The sequence below is a fragment of the Calypte anna genome, chromosome 10 (assembly GCF_003957555.1).
Source record: "Calypte anna isolate BGI_N300 chromosome 10, bCalAnn1_v1.p, whole genome shotgun sequence".
Lineage (NCBI taxonomy): Eukaryota > Metazoa > Chordata > Aves > Apodiformes > Trochilidae > Calypte > Calypte anna.
The window spans coordinates 11,024,121-11,051,356 of record NC_044256.1 but is presented as its reverse complement, the minus strand read 5'-3'; the positions used below and the strand labels follow the sequence as shown (position 1 = coordinate 11,051,356).

Genomic DNA, 27,236 nt, shown 5'->3' with positions numbered 1-27,236 from the left:
ATGCAACATTTACAAAATTGAAATTAATAGATGTAATATAATTTTGGAATAGAACTTGGTAAAGGACAAGCATGCTAGATCCTAATATTTTTGTCTTGCACATGATTTTAGTATTATTACCAATTAATACTGGAGACATCTCTTTTTAAAGGTAGGCTAAATATATTTTCATTGATTATATAGTTGTTTACAAAGTAGAGAATCTGAACAAAATTAATGATACATTTTGAGAGAAGACTATTTAAAAGACTGTTTGAACTTTGCATGTGCCCTTATTCAGTGTTCTTTCCAAAATTAGATACAGTTTTTCCTGTCTTCACAGAGACTTGATTTGTTCCTTAACATGGAAAAAAGTCTTTTAAAGGAAACCTATGATTTTTTTTTGCCACAATAAATACTCTAAATAGGAACAATCCTATATTCAGACTGAACAGTGATTTGTTGGACTTCCTTTTGAAGAAACAATGATTTTATAATTAACTGAAGAAAGGCAGGGGGAATTTGAGGAATGAACTGGTAGTCCGGGTGATGGCCTGAGCAAGTTGTTCTTTTAAGATAAGCAATGGCTTCTGAAATGAGCAGGAACATTCTCTCTGCCTCCCAGCCCACCCACTCTGTTCCATAAGGCAGACAATTGTTATGGAGTTCAGCAGTTGCTGGAAGACTTGATTATAAAAAATACATTCTGTTCTTTTCCCTCTGCTCATGTTAAATGGGACACTATAGTAAGAGCTTTTTTCTCTAGAAAACAAAGAGGGGTCCTATATACGTATAATTATTGAATTATTGAGTGTTCTTGATGGGAAAGATATGTAAAGAGTCACAGAACTGACTTAAAAACATATTTATTCTTATCCTTAGCTAAGAGACATAAACTGAAACTACTCAATTACGTATATTGAAGCAGTGAGAAGCTTTAAAACATTAAAACATTTGTTGCTCCTGCTTTTCTTGAATGTGTCTGAAGCAAAACTGTGACGGAAAAAGGAAAAAAAGGGTACTAGTGCAAGAAACAAGTATCTAAAAATCTCTTGATGTGAGAGAAAGCAAAAAAATCCAATGGATATAATTCAGACACGTTAATACATTACAAACAACAGATATTTTTCTAGAATAAATGACATCCATTTGACTGGGGCTGGAACTAGGAACTCAGTGTTTGGATTGTAACATCTGTGTGCCTTCAATTAGTTAGTAATGCTTTCAGCATCTGTGGACCAGCCATCTCATGCAGACTACCATCTCCTGTGTGAGATGGTAAGTACTTCCTAAGTCTAGGAAGTAACTATGTTTAAAAAAGAACTAAATTCTGAATTTTGGAAATTCTTCAAAAATACTGTTTTTAAGAAGGTTAATATGGATTTTCATACATTTGGATTTTTTTTTTCTTTTTTGTGCCTCTGAAAATGCTGAGAATTGGTCCATCTCCATTTGGTTACTTGAAAGCCCTGGGAAAACCAGGTAATTTTGCCTATTATGTCACATTTTCAAGGCACAGCATGTTTGTTCTTTCTCAAAGCTCCTATAAATTTCACCGAAGCACGGTAACACACGTATCTCTTTGTTTCCAACAATAAAAATGTGATAACGATTCACCCAAAGTCTTCTCTCCTACCACAGCTTCCATTTTCTGCTGCTGGGGAGGAAGCAGCCTGGTCACTGTGCGGGCAGGTGTCACTAGATGGAGCTCCGACACATCTTCCTCAGTTCTCAACAAGCGCTCGTTGTTCGGAAAACCCGGATTTTTTTTTCTATTTTATTGTATTTTTAAATTTATCTTTAATGCTTCCTACAGGCGACTCTGTGGAAGAAGCTTGTTTGCGCTGAGAAACTTTACGTTTTAAACAGATTAAAGCTAGCGCTTGAAGCAGAGAGACTCCTGGCAGACTGGGCACCCTCAGAAAGGCCGTGGGTGCCCACTCTGGCTGCCCCTATGCTTCCACGGGGGTTCGCGGGTCACGCAAGGCCCGAGTCCCGCTGCAGTTTCCTCAGGTGCAGCCCGGACCCTCAGGCTCCATCCTCACCCCCTCAGCACGGCGCAAGACCGCGGGGCCGGGCTGCCTGCAGCTCCCTCAGGCGGGCTCACGCATGAGAGAGAAGAGGGCGGTAGCTCGTGACGACGCCCCAGCCAGGCCGCTGCTCCACGGTGACAGCATGGCAGCATGACGTAGCCGTGAGAGCCCTCCCCGGCTCTCATGACGTCACCCGGCGGGGCTGTGACCTCACGAAGCCTCCTCTCTCCCTCAGCACCACCGCGCGTTGCCAGGCAACCGCCAACCTCCGGCTGCTGCGAGATGGCGCCCAACGCCTCCCGACGTCACGGGGAGGCCCCGCCCCGCCGGGCAGTAGGGCCTTCGCCATTGGCTGAGCTCGGGGCCAATCAGCGGCGAGGGCCCCTTCCCGCTGCCGCGCGCGCCGGGTTTCGAACAGCGGGGGCGGGGCTGGCGGCGCCGCCGAGCGCGTGCCCTCTCCCGCCTCCCCCCGCGTCCCGGGGCCGGGGCGGCCGCCGGTTGGTGACCGCGGGTGTCAGTCAGGGCGCCCGGGCCCGGTTGTCATGCGGAAGAGCGCGGTGCTCGCCTTTGTTGTGCCCCGGTGAGGCGCGGGGCCCGCGGCGCTCGGCGCCTGCAGGTGAGTCTCGGTACTCGGTGCCGCCTTCTCCTTCCTCCCGCCCCGCGGAGACCGGGGCGAAACCGGCCAAGGAGGTCCCGGCGGGCGATGCTTCCTCGGTCTCTCCGCGAATAACGGCGGCGGTCACCCCCGCCGGGTGCCAGCTCCTCGTGAGCGCTGAGGCGGGGGGCCGGCGGGCTGCCCTCAGCCGCCCTGTGTCGGGGCGCGCTCCTCCGGGGTCTGGCCCCGCCATTTGTCCCCCCTCAACCCGGGTCCTGTGGGTGTTGCGTCTCCGCAGGCCGCAGGTGAGGCAGGGGGAGGGAACGGGGATGGATTCGTTCCGGTGGCCTTTAACTCGTGGGGCTGGGAAGGGCTTTACGGAAGGAGGGGGAGAGGGCGGGTGGTCTCTCACGGCTGAGGTGGGTTTGGGAGGAGGTGGCTGAGGTGCTTCAGCATCGCTCTGCCAGAGGGGTGGCTGAGGGGTCACGTTGTGGTCTCTGGTGTTTTAGGGGATGCATGGAGATGGGAGTTTTTGTTGTTAGGATTCCTGCTAACTGTGTTAAAGACCTTCCTGGAGTGGGCACGCGGGTCATTTAAACATAATGAGGAAAATGGCACGTTAAGTCTTTGAGTGTGAGTCTCTTCATTAGGCATTTGAATCTGGAATTCACAAGATACTTTTCCTGTTTCCACGATACGTTTCCTGTTTTTCCTGTTGGAACTGTTATCTGGATACTTAAGCAGTAGCATACTTCATTATTCGGTACAAAATAAAGTTATTTTCTAGAAATAAATGAAGCAACATTTAAAAAGAGACTGAACTATCAACTCTAATGTTCTCTAAGTGAACTTAAATAATTTCATAATGTCAGCATAAGAAGAGCCCAAATAATCTATTTGAAATGCTACATTCCTAGAAACTAGTAGCATTGGATATACTGAGAAACAGCAGCTCAACTGAATGACATAAGCAACATGCAATGTTTGTTTAAAGAATGAGTTTTTGTGTGTGTTTGACTATATAACTCGGGAAGTGAGTGTGGTGCTTTTTGTTCCTCATCCCCCCCTTTTACCTGTGTGATGTTTTCCTGTCTTGCAACAGGTTTTGCTGGATACTCAGAAACATTATTAGAAAACAATGTCACTTGACTTTGACAGTGGGGCCCTACAAACTCAACATGAAGATGAAGACTATGACCAAGAGGACTATGCAAGAGAACAAGAGGTGAGAAAGAACAAGTTATTTAATCTGAAAACCTGTGCTGCATCTTCAGAGCCTTGCAGTGTCGTACACAGTGGCTGGGAGGCTGTTGTTCCTTGTCTGTGCAGTAGATCACATTCAAAAGGCTGGTGTCACCTGTGCATTGTATTTCTTGACAGATTTTTTACTTATTATGAATACTTGTTGGAAAGCAACAGCTCTCTTGAAAATCTGATTAGCTTATAAAAGAATGAGGAATAATTATAATCAGAATTTTAAAGCCGATTACAAATTACATACTTAATTTCTAGAAAAACTGCATTCAAATGTTTTGGGTATTTTTTGGATTTGAGATACTTCGGGTATTTGTTCTTTTTGTTTCATAAAAGGAATTAGCAAAATATGTTTAATATCAACGTGCATGATGGTTTCTTACAGAGGAGCAGATGATGCTTTTATCAGGTAACCTCTCTAACTGATACTTCAGCAATCACTGCTTAAAGTGCAGTTAATGTAAAGACAAATGGAGGAAGAGAGCCAGCTTTTTCTGCAAGTGGCCTATTTTACCTGCTGCTGAATTTGTATGCATTGCTTTGAAAAGCTTATTATAACAAATGTTGTTTGTTCTGTTTCAGTTGCAACAACTGTTGACAGACCTTCCCCATGATATGCTGGAGGACAGTGGAGACCAGCTATCCACCTATTCAGACAGTAGCATTCATGAGACTGAGGAGCAGTAAGGCATTTTGTATAATTTATTACTTATGTTGTGTTTTTGAGAATAGATCAAAATCTCAGCTGATGAGGTTGGTAAAACCTGTACTGCAATTTGCTGTAGTGATTTGTGTTCCATGAAAAACAAGCTAGATACCACTTAAATTAAGGAAGATAAGGTTTTGTTTATGTGGTTTTTGGTTGGTTGGTTGGTTTTTTTCCTGAAGTTACAAGTTACATGATTAAGCTACTTTTCTTTCTCCAGATCACATGAGCCAGGAAAGCATGATGGAAGGTGGAATGACCATCCACTGATAACTGATCCTCAAAATGTAAGCTCTATGAGCAGTGATTTAACCAATTGTTCACAATAACATGCTAAATATTACTTAAAATCACTAGAGAAATATTTTGTGTGGCATGTTTTGCTATTCATTTGAAGTATTTCTAACTTGAGGGTTGGTAAGCATGGAAAAATGGGGATGTGGGAAAATCTGAGTAGTGAGAGAGCAATTCTAAATATGTTATATGTTCATAGGGTTATGAACAAGGACAAAGTCTGTATCCTGAGCAATTCTTATGTGACCAGCAAAACAATCATGTTGAAAAACATGTAAAGCATTGGACTGGCCTACAGAATGAGGAAGAAAAGAAACATTTATATGATAAGGAAGATTACTGTGTCACAAATGGTCAAGAGGATCCTGAGGATGTGTTTCTCAGTAGAGATAAGTTCAGTGCTCCAGGTTGCTACCAACAGAATAATGTGTATCATTTTCCTGAAAACTTCAGGCCATATACAAATGGCCATAAACCAGAATTTAATAATCAGCCAAGTAAAATAATAAATTTTCCAGATGCTTCAAAGGAACATCTCCAGGTATTTCAGAAGCTGATATGTTTTTATTTTGAGTAATTTTTACAGGTATTTTACTATTGGTTTTAATATTTCTAAATGCTTTCAGTCTCTTATTATCAGTTTAAATAGTGGTGGGAGGCTTCTGGTGGGGACTGGGAAGTCCATTTAAAGCAACGAAGTGTTAAATAATTGGATTTTACGTGTGTGTGTGTGTGTGTGTTATGTTTTGGGTTTCGTTTTTTTTTGCTATTACTGGCTAGGTAGAATTCCATGAGGTAGAATGAATGTAATTCACTTAAGTGTGCGCTTACTTGCTTGATGCTGGCACTGCTCCCCTCAAGTGGGAGATTTCATGACAATTTCTCTCACTCTTAAGTGGTGTCCTGTACAAGAGCCTGCAAATGAAGAGCTACTAGAGCTCTTATTCGTGTCACCTGCAAAATTAAAGTGTTTCCATTGGGCAAGACCACAGTTGATTTTAATTTATTTTCTCCTATGTATATATTGCCACAGCAGCAATATGTTGCATCTGACATTGTCAAATCTCCAGAATCCTACAAAGTGACTTTTAAACCATACCAAAATGATGTTCATCAAAAAAATCCAGAAGCAACCAGAATAAATGAAGTGTTTGAGGATTTGCAACATGAATTCTTGGGCAATGATGAAAGTAAGAGCTTGCTGTTTAAACTTGTGTGAAAAGTCCACTGGAAATTGCAACAGAACACATGTTGATTTCAGTAGATTTTTAGTCAGGGGGCACCTAAATTATGTTGATGTTTATTGTCTCTTGCTTTGCTCTAAGCTTTCATTGGGCTAGCCTTAATCCCACCCCACTCTGCCTAGAAATCAGCATTTTGAACAGACTATTAAAAATGTATCTTTGACTGGTGAGACTGCAAACAAAATTATTTCTGATGACTTGATCTCCAGTCTTGCTGGCACCCTGCCTTGTTTATAATATTGGAAAAAAATAACTTGCCATACCTTAGTAAACATACTTTGCTTTATGCCACATTGAGTTTTTCTGCTAGGTACACTTCAAATGACAGAACTACTTTGCTTATTATACATCTTGAGACTTAATAGTTGATACAGGATTGTGTGTGAATTCCCAGCATGTAAACCTTTATCTGGGCATGCTGTTAGGTTTAAATTGGATTGGTAGTTCCTACAATTCTTCAACTATTGCTGCCACAGCAACTTGGGTGATATGAATAAAACAGATTTTAAAAATGAGGCTATTTTGTGGACTAACAGTGAATTTGGCACTGTATGAAAGAAGAATCTTGTGGCAGGAGTTACTTCTGCTAATGACTTTCTTGGTTAGTTTACTGTGCAAACTTGTCTGTATGCTCTTTAATTTGTCAGATTCAGAAAATATGCAGATTCTTCAACTTCAAGTTTTAAATAAAGCAAGAGAGAGACAACTGGAAGAACTTACTGAAAAGCTAGAAAAGAGTGCACAGCAGATTAGGTATTTGAATCATCAACTTTCAATGGTCCAAGGTAAAATGTTTTATATTTACTCTTAGGTTTTATTTTTATGTAGCAACTTTCATTTGAAAACTTAAATTTAGGTCGTGCCTCTGAAGGTATTGACCATATCTGTAAACTTAGGATTACATGGACCTAACTCTCTCCCCCAAATACTGTTGTAAAGAAAACTCCCTGAACTGGTTTCTGATGGCATAAATGCCTTTGCTTTTGCTGCTTTCTCAAGACCACCACTGTACTCCAGACTCCCCATGTACCAGGCATTAAAAATGAACATAGAAGTGAGAAGTTTGATGAAGTAGCATGTTTAAAGTCCACCACCATTCCCCCAGACTAAAATCCTAATAGGAGAAGTGTACATCTATAAAGAAAAATTTATTTTCTGTCCTGTCTGGTTTAACAAACCTTTTCCTGGACTGTATGTAGGGAAGCTCTTCCAAAATTATCAAAGTTGAGGTTAGTGGTTGTCTTGGCTTCCGTTTTCTTATAGAAACAAACGAAAAAGAGTTAGAGAATTAAGAATATAACTTTTCTAATGCAAAAAGAGAAAGGAGAGCAAAAACTTCCATTGTCAACCATTTTGTTGTTTCTCCAGGCGGATTGTTTTGTTTTGTCTTTTTAAATGGTGTAAGGGATGATAGTTCTTCCCACTGACAGAAGGGAATTTACTTCCACCAGGGTTCTGGAGGGGTACAGTGCATCAGAGTGCTTCCAGCTACCAGAGGGAGAAGGTGATCATTGGGTGGAGAATGACTGAATGTTGTTCTGTCTGCTGCTTGTTGCCCACAGTATGAGGTGAAGGACTTGTAATGAGAGGCTTTGTAGAGCAGGGGTACTGAATGCTTATGCTCCATGAAGTTGCTGGGTGGCTGTCTGTGTTTCTCACCCAATTATTGGATCTGTCTCTTTAGATGAAAAGGATGGTTTGGCTGTTAGTCTTCGTGAGTCTCAAAAACTCTATCAGAGTGGAAAGGAACGGGAAATGCATCTTGAAGGTCAAATAAAGGCCCTTGAAACTCAAATTCAGACTCTCACTACCAATGAGGAACAGGTACTATAAATATTTTTAAGCTGTTTACTGTGATAGGTCTTACTTGTAGAGCATTTTCATTAAGTATAAGGGCTACTCTCTTGAAACACTGTTGATGATCATTGCAGAAGCTGAATATATGATGAATAGGATGCCTGGGTGGAAAATAGTTTGAAAACCAGGCATTATTTGAATACTTTTAGCAACAAAAAAAAATGAACTGACATACAGAGTATTGGAAGAAAAGTAGAGTATATCTGGTTACTCTAATACTTTTCCCACAGATATTGAAGCAATCCAAAGTGGCAGAGGTAGCCATGGAAAGCATGCAGAAGCAGCTGTTAGAACTTCAGCGATCAGATGCTCTTCAGAGGGCCCGAGACCAACACGAGGCCATTATTTCAGCACTCAAGCAGAAGTATGAAAATCAAATATTAGCATTAGAGCAAAAACTTGATACTACAAATTCTGCACTTCGAGAGGAGGTAAGAAATGATTTTAGGATGTTGAATACTGTACTGGAGAGACTGTAGAGCTCCCCATGTTCCCCAAGCTGCGCTTCTTGACCCATAATTCTTGATTAAGCAAATGGAAAGGAAATTCTACATAAGCCTCAGTATTATGAAACTTATGTGGTATGTTTTTATAAACATCTCCAAGCAGTTGTGAACTCAGATTTTGTACCTAGCCAGTGCAGAGGAGGCAAGAATTCATTGTTTTATTTCCTCTCCTGAGCCTTCATTCTGTGTACAATCTTTTTGAGAGCTCTGGCAAATAAATGTGGGAAAGAAAACAACGAATTAAGAAACTGTGTTATTTTTGCTGAAAAAAACCCTTGTCTATTAAACAGTCTATTGCCAAGCTTTAGTCTCAAAATAATCAAGGTTGACTAATGAATAAGCAGTCACTTTATTTTGGAAGTAGAAATTTAAAGGGAGAGGAGGAGGATAAGGCTGGCCTTAAGATGGAGTTTGATATGGATTGTGTCACATGGTTAAAGAGTTTATGAAAATTTCCAGATACATCATAAAGAGTCCATTACAGTACTAGACATAGTCAAGCAATGTAGTCTAGGCAGGCCTTCATTTTTTTTTTTCCACATAAAGGAAATAAAATTAAATTTCTTTAATTCTAGGTCTGTAAATCTTGTCTGAACATTAATATGCATTAAAATAAACAGTTTGTGTGTTTGAAAAGGTGACTAGCAGTTGCCTGTAAACTAGAATGCACTTCTCAGTCTCTGTCTGTTTAGTGCCAGTTACATGGCTAAGTATCTACTGCAAAAAAATTATTTATGGAAGTAAGTTTGAAGTATTTAAAGAGAGATCTCCTGTTTTTGAGAAAAAAGTAGACAAGTCAAGGTACACTGCCTCCCAGGTCTCAGTAGGTAACTGTAAGCAATGCTACATGAAGGTTGGCTTTGTATGTCACGTGAAAAAACTCTGCTCCTTTTACAGGGCATTGGAACTTGCTACCCTGGCTTAAATTCAGTTAAAATAAACTAAATTGAGTTAAGTTTAGGCTTAATATAAATAATGAGAAGGCTTGATTTTTTTCTGCAATAGGCTAACTCTATGTGATTAATTACAGAGGGTAATCTGAAAACTAACTGCTCTAGGAAATACTGAACAGTTCATATCCTTGCATGTTTATAAATGAGTGTACTTACTGTCCCCTAGTGAAAACTTATCTTTGATGCTGTAAGAGATGACTTGTCAGCCAAGGATGGAATTTGATCTGTGATTTAGCTGGCCTCTGCCCCTTTAGATGTCTGATAGATTCTTTTCTTCTATGTCTTGTATTTGTTGGTTCTTTCTATATCCAGAACTGTCCTAGGTGGCTAGGCGTTTGCAATATGACTAAAAGTGATCTTTCTTCCTAGAGAGAGCTTTGTAAAAATCTAGGAGAGCATGTAAAGCAACTTGAGAAAATGCTGGAAGAAACCAAATGCGAAAAAACTGAAATAATAAATCGGTTGACCAGAAGCCTTGAAGAAAGCCAAAAGCAATGTGCAAATTTACTGCAAACAGGTCAGCCTTTTACTCATACCTTACTTTTCCTTGCAGAAATGGTTTCAGTGTTTTGAAGTGTGAAATTGCACATATGTGTTCCTTTTGAAATGGAATCAACATTAAGCTAAATGTTAGCTTAGTGGAACTAAATGTGTACTAGACCATTTCCTATGCAGTACATGAGTCAGACTTAAATGAAATCTAGTAAAGTCTAGAACGAAGTATAAAATCCAATAAATATAAAAAAAACCTGAAACACTACCCTGGAGCCCTCTTCCCCACAAAGCTCAAACAGCAATTAAACTTTTTAATATGTGTTTTGTGCTGCGTATGTGCCAACTTAGCTTTGGACTAAATAACAGCCTTTGAGAACAGGTTACTTATTTCTGTGTTAGAATGGCAATTTGAGTCAAATGCCTAAATTTAAATCTCAGGGAGAAAATAATTTTGTGTCTGAAGGCTGGTTCTGGGGAACTTCCATCTGTAGGAATGGCATTTGATATGTTCTGCCCTGTGTATTCCTTTAAATATAGAAATCTCTTCATAGTAGTGTATGTCTTTTCATAGAATCCAAACATCTTAACTAAATGAAATGTCTGTCTTCCTGGATTCAAATTAAAGAGCAGCATCTTTTTGAGAACTATAGTCATCTGGAAGAAAGATGTCTCTAGACAGAGCATAAATGTCAGGATAGAGAAGGAGAGAAACCTTATTGGATGTGTATTATGCTGTAAACATGATAGGATATTTAAAAAGGGTGCAACTGCCAAGTGAAGAAAGCGTTTTTTCTGTGCTAGATTTCCCAAATCCCTTAAAGTGGTAACAAACTGGCAACCAGATTAAGCTAAATTTTTCTTGTGGGGAAGAAGGGAAGGTGGCTTGATTTTTCACGGTGGTCGTGGTCCTGTTCCTGCTAATCTTTGGGACAACCACATGATGTAATTTTTTGCTTATGATGAGCTATAAGAAAAGCAAGCATTTGGCATGTCTTCTTCCATCATGGCATTTATTTTACAGCTACTATTAAAATTCTGGAAAAACTAAAGCCCATGTGGTTCCCAAACTTTTAAAAAAGTTGTAGGTCAAATTTGAGACCTGTAGTAACATTCCCCTCCTCAATTCAGGTAGAAATATTCTTGTCTTAATTATTTGTATTTTCTAATAGTGAACTCAAGGAAATATAAACAGAGTAATGCTAATTACCAGAGTCAATGTCACTGTTTTTAACAGTGATCTTCTCCAGACTGCATAGTTTTTCTTGCATATTTATGACTCGTTTTTTCTCTCTTCCTGCAATAGGCTCGATGCAGGAGACGAATCAGTTACGGTTTCAATTGCAACAATCTCAGTCTGCACACATGATAAGCAACAACATGAACAAGGCTTTGCAGGTTACTTAACTTTATTAAGTATTTTACTGTTTTTATTTTAGGAGGGCAGGCATTACATATAGCTAGCAGGGTGGCAGCTGAAACTCTTCCTGTTGGGGAAACAAGCGTGTGTCCTTTCAGTAGAGGACTATCCACTACTTCATTTCCCTGCATTTTATGTTTAGCACTTCGTGTGTTTTTTGTTTGGTTGGTTTTTTAAATTGAAACATAGTGGGGCACATGTGTTGCACAAATCTTATACATCTATCTAACCTGCTTATGGGAAAAATGAAATGTAAATTCTATTTTGGAATCTTTTAACTTAATTAAAGGGATAGTTGGAGATTGTATGATCTGAAATTTACCTTTTGCCATCAAGAGAGAATGCTAGAGAGTCCTCTGTAAAATATGGCTGGAAATCTGTGTTTCCAATTAAGTTAATGTGTTTGACTAAAATCTGTTATCTTTGAAATTATGAATCCTAGTTATTATAAGAGAAATGTGTTGCTTTTCCAGCCAGGTATTCTTCTGTTATCATCCATTTTACTATACAAGGACAGCAGGATAGAAGAGTGAAAATAATAATAATAATTAACTTCATATATGAACTGTAATAAGAACAATACCCTCAGCAACAGGAAATATTCTCTAATTTGTAGTATTAACATATTGTTTGCTAAAGGGTATAAAAATGGTAGCACAAATAAGTAAAACTAACACTATATGATTCGGGTAGATGCAGCTAAATGCAACTGTATTCAGAAAGAAAAGCTCCTTTTTTTTAATTTTTAAAATTTTTTTATTTGGAAGACTCATCAGAGGCCTGATGTCTTTGGTTGGAGTTTCTCTGCTTGGCATAATTTTTTTTTGTCTCTTCTTTTAAGGAAGAGTTAATGGAACTAAAGGAAGAAATAGCTTTGTATGAATCTGCAGCCAAGCTTGGAGTATTTCTGAATGATGCAAATGGAGAGCTGCTAGATGATTCCTATGTAGATTTGGGAATTAGAAAAATCACTGGGAAGAAACCAAGATTCTGCAGGTATTGAGTGGTAATTACAGCAGTAATAAATGTGTAAGATGGTCTCAGTAGGTGGACAGGTTTTTGGTAAATATTTGAAATACTGCTTGTGTTGCCAGGTAATCTGTAAATTGGACTAATCATAAACTCTTCTTGAATTGTATGCATTAAAGCATGGATACCTTTTTGCTCAAAGATAGTGTGTAGTTACTTAGTGTTAAAGTCATCTTTTACAAAAACATTGGAGTTGTCTCAAAATACCTCACATCATGTGAGAATGAGTTGTTTGGGTAAACAGCTGAATGAACAAGTTTACCTTAATTGCAGCTTGATGGAAAAGCTTTTGTGTTCGTGTTTTCTCATTCTTTTTGCTATTAACTCTTAGACATCTCTATTTCTGATAGCATTATTTGCTATTCTCTTTCCTACAACTACCTTTTGAATAAATATTTTTTGTCTTTTGGATACTGAACCATTTGTGTCTTCCCTAATAGTGCAATACAGAAAAGAGATATGGATAAAGAGCTCTCTAAAGATGAAATTATTGTAGAATTAAAAGCTGAGATGGAACGTTTATTGAGCAGTAATAAAATGAAGAGAAAACAGGTTAATCAATTACAAAATGATCTTAAAGATTGCCAGAAGACATTAGAGGAATACAAGCAGTCGCTGAAAGCCGAAAAAGCATCGAAAGAGTTAGAGGTTTGTTCTTTTACGCTTTTTTTTTTTAAAGTAAAGGTGCACTGGATTGTAGTGAATGAAAACAACATTTAAACCTCTTCTGAAAAGAGGCCAAAGGACTGAACTGCTGAGTATTTGTAGCAGTGAAGTTCATTTGTCTTTGATCTAAGGCAAGTATTGTAAATTGAATGATACTTTATTTTGTATCACTTGTGAAAATGAAACTGAGTAGCAGAACTTGGGAGGTCTATGTCTTATTAGGTGTGTTCTGATGTGGTAATTGCTGGGTAGTACTTAATGGCCACTGTGCTTCTTTCAGAACTAATTTTTAAGGGAGAAAGTAGATTTTTCTTTAGCCAAAAAGACCTTGTTTCTCTGAGAAAGGTGATGGTATGATTAAACTATACAAACGAAACATTAAACAGGCTACCTTCACTATGTAATTTGATTAACAACAAATGTCTTGGATATTGCATTTCTCTTCACCCCATTATTAAATTCCCTGTATGAGTTGATCAGACTTACAACATCTGCTCTTGTAATCTATACGTTGTGGCCTGGACATGGGATAGCAATGTAATTGGCTTGACAAGTGTGCTCTCTGTTGGATGGCAGGAGTCATTCATCTTGCAAATACAGTGTCAAGTGTTTGCTGCTTTAAACTTTAATGGTATTATCAGTTTCAATAATTCATTTGAAGTAACAGTGATACTATTATAGCTTGCATTGCAATAATTTCCTTTTTTTTTTTTTAGTTTTTTCTAAGTAAATTTTTTATTCAACACTTTTAACTTTTTAAAGCTTTAACTTCTGAATCACACATAGTCTTAAAGTTATCTAAATGTTGTTTATTTTTAGACTGTCACAACTCTGAATGATACTTTGGCCAGTCCTTCAGTTTCTGATAATCTTAAAGAAGAAGTTCTAAAACTCAGAAAGGCTAATGAAACTTTGCAGCAGGAAGTTGAGGTGAGACAGAGATGCTGCTTGTCCTTACAAAAAAACCCCCACAAAACAAAAACAAAAAAACACCAGAAAAAGAATTCACTATGCTAAAACCTCCTCTTAGAAAGGGTTCTTTACAACCCACCTAATTACTTGACCCTTGTTTGTCCAGAACCATACTTTGACTATTGAAAAACTGAAGGAAAATGAAGAAAAACTGACAAACTTAAACCAAGATCTTTGTTGTCAGATGAGAAAGATGGTTCAGGATTTTGATCAGGATAAACTAGAAGCCATTGACAGGTAAGAGTGTTAATTCTGTTTATTCCATCTATGAACTTTTAGCCTGCATGTCTTATCTTGTACCAGCTCTCAGGTACAAGGGGACATCACAGCATTAGAAGGCTGGTTTCTTTCTTAAGGCAAAAAGGGGGAAGAAACCCTAATATTTCCTTTCTTGACATTATAGGTGTGAAAGAACTTATCAGCAACATCATGAGGATATGAAAGCACACTTTGAGAGAGACCTGATGGAGAGATATGCTGCAGAAAAAGCACAGGTCATTCAAACATATGAAGAGACCATCTCGCAATTCAAGTAAGACTTAATTTTTTTTTTTCCACTTTTACTGAAACTTTCACATTTCCTGGCTGGTCTTTAGTTCTAGTTACTTTTTTAAAAGCAGACAATGTCCTGTGAGTGTAAAAACTAATTAATAATCTATCCTGTGGAGGGCTGATATAGAGGAGCTGAACAGAGAGATGACTGCAGTGAAGGAATGTTACATCAGAGTCTGTGGGGAGAAAGACATCTTGGAAACTACTTTAAGGCAGAAATTTGAACAAGAACAGCAGCTGAAGGAAGAGAAGGTACTAATGGAAATACCAATAAAGCCCATAAGTATATGTAATTTCAATTGTCTGGGGAAGGTACTCAGAAGAGATGCAGCCAGATCTCAGAAAATGAATGCATGTGGCCTACCGGTCGTTAAGTTAACCTGCTGTTGTGTCCTGGGGTTTCAAATACTGTAGAAGTAACTTCTTCCAATAGTTGTTAATTTTTATGATTCTGACTCTTGAAGACTGTTTAGTCAGCAATGAGAGGTTTTACACATTTTCAAAAAAAACCCAACCCAAAATGTATTGTTCTCCCTATATAAAACTGATCTGAAATTACTGTGCTTTTTCAAGTAATAATGAATCCAGGCTGCTATATTAATTACAAACTGGTATCTAATGATACCAGTATGGCATGGCTGAAGTAAGTCAATTGTCTTGCTAAGCAAATGTAGCAAAAAGGTTCAGCTCAAAGTGTACTGGGAGTAAAATAAAGATGCTTGATAAGAAAATTTATTTTGGAGGAATAGTCTATATTAACCTTGATATCATGCCTTAAAACACCTATTTTTGAGAGCTGAGTATCTTGTCTAGGTAACATCAGTGAGATCAGTGCACAGGCTCTAAGGAGTTAATAACTTGTCTCATGTTTTCTTATCTCATAGCAGTTGACTGTGCCTTGCAAAATACTTTACATTTATTTTAAATTTATTTTTTCCTAGCTCAAGAGACAGATAGTGAAAGAAAAAGAGGATGCTCTCAACCTTCTGAAGATTGAGCTTGAAGAGAAATACAGAAGCTCTCTGACAGCAGCAAAGATGCAGTGGCTGGAAGAAAAAGAGCAGCAGGTTGAAGAGAAAGTTGCATTAGCCAGAGTTCACTGGGAGAAGGAAGAAAAAGAGGTGTGGAACCAGGGGTTTAGATCTTTGGCGGGTTTTTTTGTTTATTTGTTGTTTTGGGGGGGGTTGGGTTTTTTTGTTTATTTTTGGAAGGAGAACTTGTATGTGGATAGACTTATGAACTGTTACTCTGCCATTTGAAGTAGCTTTTAGGATCTGTCATTATAGGAGCCTCTGAAAGTTGGTAGGTGTTTGTATCCTATCCCTCAGAAGAAAACTGTGATAAGAAATCAAAACCAAGTCATTCTTTATCAATCTCTTTTTTTTGAGCATATTTTGGGTGTGGGTTTTCTGTTTGGTTGGTTGGTTTTGTTCTCCTGCTAGGGAATTTTATTGTGAGTTTTGTTTGTTAAACATCAGTGAAATTTTGGTCATTAGGACACTGGGGAGATTTTCTTAAAAACTATTTTTTTCTTTAGAATAAAACAAAAATAGAAAGAGAATGGCAAACTAGGCTGGAAGAAGTGAGAAGAACTGTAGTTGAATGTAATGACTGCAGCAGCCAAACTGACCAAGTAACAGTTGTGGATGGAGCTTCAACTGAAGAGTTAGAAGGGATTGTTGAAGACCAGAGGCTGCAGATCCAGAAGGCTCTGAAAGAAAATATGGTCTCTGCAGAGGCCTTAAAAGAATTAGAAATAGAACTGGAAAATAAATACCATAAAAATCTTGCCAGCCAGGTAACAAAGAATTGTGTTCTCTGCCTGGAGCCTGTAAAACTGCCATATGCAACTAAGTCACCTAAAAAGAAATATGTTCTCTTTCACAAACTTTTATGCTTAGTAGTTTATACTTGCTTTATTAGAGATTTATCTAAAGAAATTCTGAACAAGCTGTAGCAAGTAGTTTTTTTTTAAATCTGTTAATTTCTTCACATGTTTGAACAAATTTTGCATGAGTTTGCAACAGTGCTGTGTAAAACTGACTTAGAGTTTATATAATTGTGTTAAGAAAAATAAATACTCATTTTTTTATATCCTTTTTGCATCAAGAAATGCAGCAGATGCTGCTGGTCTATTAATTTCTGTAAACCTAGGCAATCCTAACTGAAGTCTGTCCTTTCACTGCTATGTGAAAGTGATATTAAAAATTTATTCACTGGTGGGGACTGAAGTAGGGTTTTATCATCTGCTTGTAGGTAGATGCAGCTTTAACTGAAGCTCATGCCAGATGGCTGCAAGAATTAACAGACCTCAAAGAGTACAAAATAAATCTAAAGCTAGAACAAGAAAAATGGGAGAAAGAACACCAAGAGTCTGCAGCAAAACAGGTAGCCTAAAATACATATATATTGATAATATATACATTGATATTGTATGTCTACATATATATTTATATTACATACATATATAAAAATACATTGATAAACAGTTCTCTCTTCCAAATCCTATGTATTACTGAGGAATAAATGTAGACACAGTTGGAGAATCATTAAGGAAAGACGTTTCTAATTTACTTCGTTTCTGATTTTTTTTTATTGCCTGTATAGGATTATAGTTTTATTAAATAGTTTGAAAATCTCCTAGATATTGATGACTCTAGGTTATGGTTTTTTTGTGTGTGTATATATATATATATATATGCTTATATTTATAATGACTGTTACCTATTCACCAGTTAGCCCTAGTTCTCTCAGCTGCTGAAGAGAAATGGAAGAAAGAATATGAAAATACAGAGAAATCTGGGCCAAGAATAAAAGAACTGGAAGAAAAGGTAATTTCTCTCAAGAAGGAGTTGGAGCTAAAGAAAGAAGAAATCCCTGCAGCTGTCAAAGCAGAACTAGCAAAAGCCCGTGCTCAGTGGAACAAAGAGAAGCAAGAAGAGATCCTGCAGATACAAGAGCAGAATGAGAGAGATTACCGCTCATTCTTAGATGATCATAGGAACAGAATTAAAGAGGTACTTGCAACAGCAAAGGAGGATCTTGCAAAGCAGAAGAATGAAATCTCGATACAGAAGGAGGCAGAAATGAAAATGTTACTAGAACAAAAGCGGCGAGAATGGGAGGCTCAGGAATCAAAGAGACTGCAGGAGAAAATTAATCAGTATGAGGAGAAGACTAAGGTTGAGCTTGAATACTTGTTAAGTGAAATCCATGATGAACTAGTCAAGTGCACACTTAATAAGCATTCTTGGAGGGATAAGTGTTTGGATGCTCATGTTCAATTTAGCCATCAGTGCAAAGACAAGCTGAAGGCTTGCTTTCAGAAGGCCTACAGAACCACAGTTTACACAATTCTGGAAAAGGAAGAGCAAAAGTGGAAAAAGGTAATATTTCTATAAATTAAAAGTGCCAATTAGAAAGGGGATTTAAGAAGTCAGAGTCATACTTGCTTTCCCCAAATATAAAATATCAATGTAATCCTGAGAATCCAACATTAGAGTTTAGTGACAACTACAGTCCTTCAAATCTGTAAAAGAGGGCTAAATCTACCATTAGAAAGTGAAAAGGGAAAGTATGGGTGTAGCTTTGCCACCTTTGGTCTTTAAAGGAGGGAAAGCCAGGTTAGGACTGTGATTCTTCAGTGCCAAGATTCATAAATTAAGGAGATGAATCTCCCATCTTAAATATGTGAGTATGTTGAAGGCTCCTTGTGACCCCTGAGGTGTGTTTCTAGCACTGAAGCTCATCTGAGATTTCTGCGTATCAGGTGTTTTTTGAGAAATTTGGCTGTTTTAATGGTGACCAAATAGTGGCTTGTTGGTGTGTTTGTTTATTTGGGTTTTGTTTTTTTTAATTGTGTTTTTTTTTCCAGTTCTGAAACAAATAAAAGCAGTACATCATTTTGACAAATTACCTGTAGTAGAGCTAAGTAACTGACAAGCTGATCTATCACAGGAATAAGTCCTATTGTGGCTCTGGGAAAGTCTTTTCAATGTGCCTGCCCAAATGGGGAAAGACCCTACTCTCTTTTAGATGAATTTAGGTTTAATTAGAATTCTGTGCAAAAGCTTCTCTTTCTGTTGTTTTGGCAGGTTCCTCCTTTTGCAATAGTTAGGCTTTTAGTAAGTTTTTTTATTACAGGAAGCATCCCACTGGAAATGCCATTTCTGCCCAGCATTTTTCCTATACCTGATGCATCTTCTGTAATAGATGGACATCTTTACAAGATGCCCCAAGAAGGCCTCTTGATAAACTGTTTTTAATATGCTTTTGAACTTCAAAAGGTTGGTTGGCTCAAACCACCTTCTCCAGCGAGGTCTCAAATTTCTTAGTAATGTCTTCTCTTATGCTGCTATAATAACAATAAGCAAAGGAGTTTATTTTTCTAGATTACTTTCATGTCCCTCTATTGCCCTTATTTCTGCAGATACTCTAAATAGGCACAACCCCTTTTTCTGCTGGGTATGCCTTTTAAAAAGATAGATTAACTTCAGCTATTCAAAGACATTGTATAGCTCTATACAGTTAAGCTCTATAACATTAAGGGCAACTGACATTTCCAAAGTAAAACTCAAGACAAAATAAAACTCAAGACAGCCAGGTAGTGCTGTTGCAGTGAATTACAATCAGTAAAATTTCTATATTCTGTAATACACATCTTAATTTGAACTGCAATCTACAGTTTTATTGCAGGTTTAAAACATCCATGTTACAATTCCTGTAGCTACTTGGTGGCCAGGTTTGCTTGTTTTTGTGCATAACATCTCATTTAAGATGGTGCGGAACACTTTTTTTTTTTTTTCTCGGTATGTGTTATTTTCAGAAAGTGTTTCTCAATTGCAGAAATATGAAGAGCTACTGAATAATGTAAACAAAGCAGAGTGCTCTCATCAGCCATGTGGCAGAGAATCTGGGGACATGACAAGACCTATGTACAACACTGAACACACAGCAGAAGCACAAAGAAAGCCAAGAAGACAGCAACCCTTGCAGGAAACCAGAACAGACAAAGGTATTGTTTTGGGTTTTTTTAATCTGGCAAAGGTGTATTATACAATTAAATTCATTTAATAACAATCTTTAATGTAGTCAATGTCTTTTTGAAGATGCTGCTAGCTAGCTAATCAGTGAATATTTGGATGACAGAGGAAGATGCAATTCTTCTGACTGCAATCTTGTTTAATATCACATTATCTTGCACTACATTTGAGTCACAAATTGTGCAACAAATGGTACTAACTTCAGCTTACTGGTTTAATTCTAGATCTTGAGGCTTACTCTTATTAAATGATAATTTTTTGCTTTAAAGCCTTTCTTCAGGAGTAAAGAAAGAGCTGCCATTCCTTCTGATGGTGTAAATACTCTTTGGGGGTTGTGTGCATGAATTCTAATACATTGGATGTTTAACAACTAAGCAAGTCGGTGTGACCATCAAGAGCAGGGTATGGTCTAAACTATGTCTTGTAAGTGACTACATCAGAGCTTTGAAGAATAAATTATACTACTTGCTTTTGACATTGGAAAAGACAAGGAATTCTGCACTTATGTAAATTGTGTTATGTCAGGAATTATACTTCATCTGGCTTGGTAGTTTTTCCCAATTCTTTTGATCAATAATATAGTTGAAAAATGTGAATTCCTGCATGATATTTTTTTCTCTTTTTTTTTTTTGTTTACTTTGTGGCTTGCTTTTTCTTTCTCCCTCTTCCTTGCCTCCCACACTGCCCCTATATATACTTTAGCACTGTAGCTCTTACCAAAGTTGTCACACGTACTACAGCAAAGCTGGAGACAGTGTAGCTGGGGAAAAAGCTTTGTGGGAGGCACAGAAATCTCTCTGGGGCCTTCTGTTTAGTTTGAGTTCTTATGCAACCGAAAAACATAAAGCAGGAAACCCCAAGGGAGTCTTTGGCTTTATGCCTATACTGTGGCTTGAATTCCTTCAACACCAAAATAACAAACCATCTATAAAACACAGAACAATACAAGCAGTGCAGATCTTCCATCTCCAGAGCTCCATGTCCTGGTTATAGGGAGCAGCCGTTGCTCTCCTGGAAGTTGCCCAGTCTTTGTGAATTCCTTAGCTTAACAAGACTCAGCCGCATGTGAGGCTTCCCAGCTGAGAGAATCTCCTTCAGCTGACTTCAAAAGACCCTGCTTGACTCAGGGGGGGGTTATTTTATTTTAGTAAAAAAAATACAACCTACGAGCCTCATACTGCTGACTGAAGACTGAGATCATCACTGATGGGATTGTGTTGAATCTCTGAGGGCTCAACAACTTGATAGGTGCTGTTGTACCTTCTGTAAGAGGGTTCCAGCCTTTTGAGTGTTTTAATTAGATTACTGTCTTATGCTTTCCAGCTATAGAAAGACTAAGTAACCATTGGCCCCCTGACTGGTTTATAACTTTTAGCAGTTACTGTTGCAGGTCAGAAATGTACAAAAAGGAAACTTGAGTCTCAGGAAGTTTTTTGCTGTGAACACAGCTACCAGGAGTTTGAAAATAGAGAAACTGTGAGCCAGGAGTTGAAAAAAGAGCTGCAGATAGCCCACAAGTATCTTCAGTTTGCTGTGAAAGAGCATAAAGCTAAGTCAGAGCAAATCCAAGGTTAAGATTGTTAGTGACCTAAAGACAACTTTGAATGGTTTTGCCTTGCATGGGTCATCTGTTGCATGATTTAGTTTTCAGTGGGTGGAATGGGTGTGTATTCATACTTAAAAAAACAAATTAACACCACCACCCCCAGTAATAACCCACAAACTTGTCTTTTCCTCTCCCTGTTCAAGATACACCCCCCCTCTCTTGACTTTACATGTTAATTCCTGATTTAGTACTTTTGTGTGTGACAGAAAAAGAACGGGGAAACTTGAATATGTGTATGAGTGGATCTCATTGCCCATGAAGGTCATACAGATAATGCATGTGTTTGCAAATACATATATATATGCTTATAAATGCATATAAGTCATGGAGGTCTTTAGCTGTCATCTTTGGGGCTGTAATGCTACTATGCACATACTCATCCCCTCCATAGTGAGAGTACAGAGAGCAGTGTCCCCAGATGGTACTCGGTTCCTCTTGGCACCAGTAGTAGTAAGCTGTTGACCACAGTTTTCTTGTACCTTCCCACAATCAACAATAGCTTGAAGCTCTAATTCTGTTGTTTACTTATTTGGGGGTAAATATTGACATGTGTTTTAAGTAGGTTTTATTCAGTCTCCTTGCCTCTTAAATCAATATTTTATTTTTCCTTTGAAATAGGAAATAAATTGAGAGACTGCTTTTGATTAATTAGTGGTATTAGCCAATACTCCTGTTTCAAACATACTCCACTGTCTGTGGTGTAGTGTTTTTTGTGACTGCTTTCTCTTTCCTGTCCAACATCTTATTTTTGGCATTCTTAATATCCATATCACTTTCTGTGAACAAATTGATATAGCCTGGTGGCAGAACCTCCCTGCATCTTGGCCATCAGTTCAGGCAGTTATAAAATTGTCTGACTTGATGTCAATACTTGTGTTTATTATAGATGCTGTTGCATCATGTACATCTGTTGTCCTTTCAGGATAATGGACTTCATCCTTTGTTGCTTTGTTTAACTTGGAGAAGTATCTGACTGTACTAAAACCTGGGCTGACTACATGACAAAATTTTTTTGGTAAATCAAAATCCTTTGCAATACCTGTAACTAGACAGGTGGATGTGTCTCCCTTTATGGGCCTTGAGTATAGGCTTTTCACTCAGGAAATTATATTGTTTCATCTGTCTCTGATTGCTACAAGAATTCCTTTAGTCTAGATTTATTTCTGAGAGGATTTTTAGGAGGAATGCATGCACTGCTGTGTTCCTATACTCAAGAACTTTTTCTTTCCTACATGAACATGAGAAGCACATTTCCAACTGAAATGCAGTTTGCCCAACCAACTGAATGCAGTTGGTATCTGAGGAACTCAATCCCCTTATTCAACTGTACTGAAGTCAGCAGAGGCCTTTGTTTTAAGGAGAACAAAGAGAATGATATTTTCTCTGAAGGAAAACATGTTGGTAGTTGAATAAAAGGATCATTCTCCCTGCAGTGTTTTAATCAGTTGAAGCTGTATGCAGTAGTGTTCAGGGCATTTTGGGTTTTTTTGGTTTTTTTTAGGCTCTCCTTAGAGCATTGCAAAAAGGTCCTGGTTCAGGAGAGGTTCTGAGGATCAGTAATTCTACAGAATGTTTGAGCATGCCTCTGAGAGGTCACTGTGGCTACTGTAAGCAGGTTTGGCAAATGGTCAGCTTGAAGAGAGCAGATGTGAGGCAGAAGGTTGTACCAAGTGACTAAACAGTCATATTTGCTAAAGGCTGTGGTTTGTGTGTCTTCATGTAGGGTGGATTTTTTCCCTTTTTTTCTCTTACTGAAAAGTCTCAATTGCTTGCTCTAATAAATTTTGTGCTCAGTGAGGATGAGTAAAGTTCTGTATGTTTGTAGGAGAGGTTTTTGCCAGCATGGAAAAATGAGCAAGGCTGGCTAGGTACATTGCACTGATTTGTATAATACGATTTCTGTGCTTTTTATTGACAGCAGTCTAGAATGCAAAGTTTCTTGGGGATTAAAGATTGAAGAATAATTAGAAGACTAACAGAAAAGGAGGCTACTGCTGTCATTGGGGTCATCACAGATAGAGCTCTCAACTGCTCAAAATGAGATTCAGGCCAGAAATTGGGATCTCTGAAGCCTATGAATTGCTTCTCTCTGTATTCTAGGATGGCTGCTTGCTTTTTGCTTTTCTGCACATCCTTCTAGACAAGGAAGAAATCAAAACTTGTCTGTGTCTTTCTTAGGGCTCAGTTTTTTATATTCTACCCATGATAACCTTGAGTATTCCAGAAGGAAGACTTTGTTTTTCTTTAGGATATGCTCTCTTTATTGGGGTGACAGTCTTTGCTTTCCTTAGGCCACAGTTCATATGATAACTTCTGTGGCTGAGTGCAGACATATCTCCAGCATTCAGTGTAAGTGTTCAGTTCATGTTGCTTTTCTTTCCTGAAATAGGAAAGCTATTAATCAACTGTTCATTTTTATGGATCTATCAAAGTTTATCCCTTAATTTTTCAAGTTATGGTAAATACCTGTACCCTTTTAAGAAATAATCTTTTGCTTAGATTAGGTAGCTAAAAACAGATTTTAAAGTTCTTTAACTTTCAGATGACTCACATGGAATTTCTGTATGCCATCATCAAGTGTCTTCAGTGTCACATTGAAGTCCTAAGCTCTGGGCTGTCTTCTCATTCTTTGGGTTGGCTCATTATAGTATTTGTGTGCTTCTTAGTAGTATTAAGCAGAGTTCAGCATGGAGGTCCAGTCTTTCTCTATAATATTAGTAATGGCATATGAAGGTTTTCAGCTTATTTAATTACTTTATGGGAACTTTTATGTTAAGGATTTATTAAAGTCTACTGTGATAGATTCCCATGGGCTTGTTATTGCAACACCTGCATGTTTGCTGATGACTCTTCATGACACTGAGCTCTCATACCAGAGATAGCAATGTATGTACTATCTTCTGTTGAACTTGAATTTAGAGAAGTGTAGTGAATTATGGTTCATTTCTTATAGAAAACAAGAAGGTCCTAGAAGTTCTAATTGCAGAAAACTCTGAGATGAAGGCTAAACTGAGAAACCTGGAATCACTACCAAGGTATTTTTAAAAAAAAATTAAAAGCTGATTTTTTAAAATTTTTTTTTTAACATATAAACTGTTTTTCTTGTTTGGTGTGACTTACATGCATTTCAGGTCACTGTCAAAGGGAGATGTCTTGAAACCTTGTACATCTTGTGACTCTGTGAGAGGTCTGGAAGAATTACGTGCTCAGTACATTAAAGCTGTGAACAAGATTAAATGTAAGTACTAAAATCTTACCAAAAAAGTTAGGAGTGTAACAATTATTTTCCATGTTACTTCTACCTCCTACAGCCAACTTGCACAGGAATCTGACAGGCAAATTGCATGAGAATTAAGTTTTTTCCTTCTTACTAGAGTGAATGTGAGAAATGGAATTGCCACCATAATCTTGAACAAGATGAACTGTGATGAATGAAGCCTTGTTACACCATCCTTATTTTGTTGCACCATATTATGACTTTTAAAGTGGTAAAGTGTACTTTGAGAACAGATCTTATTTTTCCAGCAAACAATCCACTTATCCTGCAGCTTGTACTGAGGGAGAATCTGCTTTTCTCTTGTGCTTGATCCTGTCTTCTGACATAATTGGCAGTTTTCTGGTAGAGGAAGAAGGGTTAAGTGTAGCACCAGATGCCAGCTGCACTGCCACTGAATAACTCTTAGACCTGCATTTTACCAGCCAACGTTCCCTCCAAATCCCTGTGCCTAGTGTTTTCTGTTGCTGCTGAAGATACAGAATTGGACAACTGATTTCCTGTCTGATGCTTCATATTGACTTACTCTGGTCTTCTGTGGCATTTATCCAGCAGGCAACACTTGGCACACGGATTTGGGTGGAATGTTGGCAGGTAAATCCAGGCCCCTTTTGACTTGCTCCAGGTCTATTAGATAATCTCAGTTTGTGGTGTTGGTTTTTTACCCCCTCTGGAAGAAAGCTGATGTACTAATGCAGGGTGTTTGTAGGTGATATGCTTTGTTACATCCGTGAGAGTAAGGAGCGAGCTGCTGAAATGATTAAAGTGGAGGTTTTGAGAGAGCGTCAAGAGACTGCACGGAAAATGCGCAAATACTACTTGACATGTCTGCAACAACTTCTTACTGATAATGGGAAGCCTGAAGGGTAAGTACAAGCATGTTTGCAAGTTACTCTTGATTTTGAAAGAGGTGTGCAGGTGTTTGTCCACCTTGACTTGAAGTCCTGCTTATCTGCTCAGATTGGCACGGGCTCACTGCTGAGCAGTCTGGCAATACTATCTTTGCAGTGTTCTTTGACTCTTGGTAACATTACTTTAAAATGCAGAGTTGATAAGGAATTACCCTTGAAATTTAACTGGTTTTGTGTGTCTTCTGCAACTCTTGGCAGAGCTGAAAAAAAAATAATGAATGCTGCCAGTAAGCTTGCTACAATGGCTAAAGGGCTTGAAACACCTCTTCGACACGTTCACACAGGCAGATCTACCCACTCAGGTATGTTGGGTTATGGGTCTTCTCTTCTTGCTTGTATTGATTTAGTGCATGTAATCATTCGAAGGCAGATGGACAGTGAAATACTAATTATTTATAATCTTGCTAATGGAATGTAAGTATAAGCTGCTTATTTTGACAATGCTTACAGTTCTTTATTTAAAACAAACATCAGAACTTAGTTTTTCTTCCAGCATTAACATTTCCTTCAATTAATCTATTTCTTCCTCTCTTCTCCTAGCTCTGCTATTAGATTCAGATCTACCACCTGGATCTGAGTACTCAAAAAGAGATCACATGCTTCAGACTAGATCAAACCATATGGAAAGCAAATCATGTGGTAGAAGAATTGCTGAAAAAGCTAAGGATAAAATTATTCAGAAGCGTGTACCGTGTGACTTGAGGCAGCAGTTTGATGCAATGCAGACTGAAACTCAACTTATGCTACATGAAACAGTGACTTCAAATATTCAGAATGGGAGTAATTCTAAAAATCTGGATGGTGCTTCAAGGGAGACTCTGCCAGAGGTTTGTCTAAAGGAAGATGGAAGAAAAGAAAAATACGGCCGCACTGTAAATATAGACAAAGGACTCTTGTGTGCTGCTAGTGATACAGTACATCAGAATACTACTCCATCTCTTTTTCAAGTAACACCAGAAAATAAGCATACACCCATCTTTACAAATGCCCATACCACGCCTGGGTCAACTCCTCATATTCTTAAGAGCAAGCAAGAAAGAATAGGCTTGAAAGATGATACATACATTCAATCAGATGGGAAATGGAAATCTAGATCTAAAAGAAGTCAGGAATTTGGTGGTCAAGAAACTCCAGAAAGGGATGAAGAAAGCTGCAGTGAATGGAGTTCTGTGACTGGAAGCCTGGATCTGGATCACAGTGATAGGCTACTCTTGTATCCTGAACAAAAAGCCAATACTCATGTCCAAGCACAGACCCCATACTATGAAGAGTTTCCTCATGTCAGGTCATGTTCCCCTGCAGATGAAAATGTTGATTCTTGGAGAGACCTCACTAATGGCAATGGCAAGATTCACAGTACAGAAAGCAACACTAAAGTTTACAGTAGAGGCCACCTGGTAACAAACCCAGAGCATATTTAATTCCTCAGCTCTGCCAAATCAAATTCTGCTGTCTCACAGCTCAAGGTATTGCCAGATTTGAGTGTAGGAAGATGGTGCAACAAAAGCTTGGAAGAAGATAGTGTGAGATTCCCAGTCTCTTCAGCAAGATAGTGGTTTTGGTAGGCCACTTCCCAACTTGAACTGGTATCAGCTATTCCTCATTTGAAGGAAAAAACCATGACTTGATATTTAAATAAAAGTATGAGTGGGGAAAACCTGTTTTGTTGTGTCTTTTTCATGATCAAAGTTACATAATTTGGTGTTATGTAGAGAAATTCTACAAAGTCACTTTCAATTTTAATGTTGACATTTGCTTACTTTTGTAATAACAATCTCATAATTGTTTATAGTGTATTATATACAAATTTATTAAATATAATATTTTTATATTAAGCTTAGCTTGTTGTAA

The 27,236-nt window shown here is 38.2% G+C and overlaps 1 protein-coding gene across 1 annotated transcript; it reads left to right on the top strand.

The window, feature by feature from the left end:
- The first annotated feature begins 2,497 nt into the window (after window positions 1-2,497).
- Window positions 2,498-27,032, top strand: CEP152 (centrosomal protein 152). The gene is given in 28 exon segments (XM_030456906.1): window positions 2,498-2,628; window positions 3,710-3,832; window positions 4,444-4,544; window positions 4,788-4,854; window positions 5,061-5,402; window positions 5,898-6,051; window positions 6,753-6,890; window positions 7,790-7,929; window positions 8,193-8,393; window positions 9,791-9,938; window positions 11,220-11,311; window positions 12,175-12,329; window positions 12,803-13,010; window positions 13,848-13,958; window positions 14,107-14,237; window positions 14,404-14,532; window positions 14,669-14,804; window positions 15,494-15,673; window positions 16,090-16,350; window positions 16,809-16,940; window positions 17,288-17,938; window positions 19,398-19,566; window positions 20,985-21,164; window positions 24,154-24,235; window positions 24,332-24,438; window positions 25,184-25,340; window positions 25,584-25,687; window positions 25,926-27,032. Coding segments are annotated over 27 exon segments (5,376 nt in total). The 5' UTR covers window positions 2,498-2,628; window positions 3,710-3,745; the 3' UTR covers window positions 26,939-27,032.
- The last annotated feature ends 204 nt before the right edge of the window (window positions 27,033-27,236 follow it).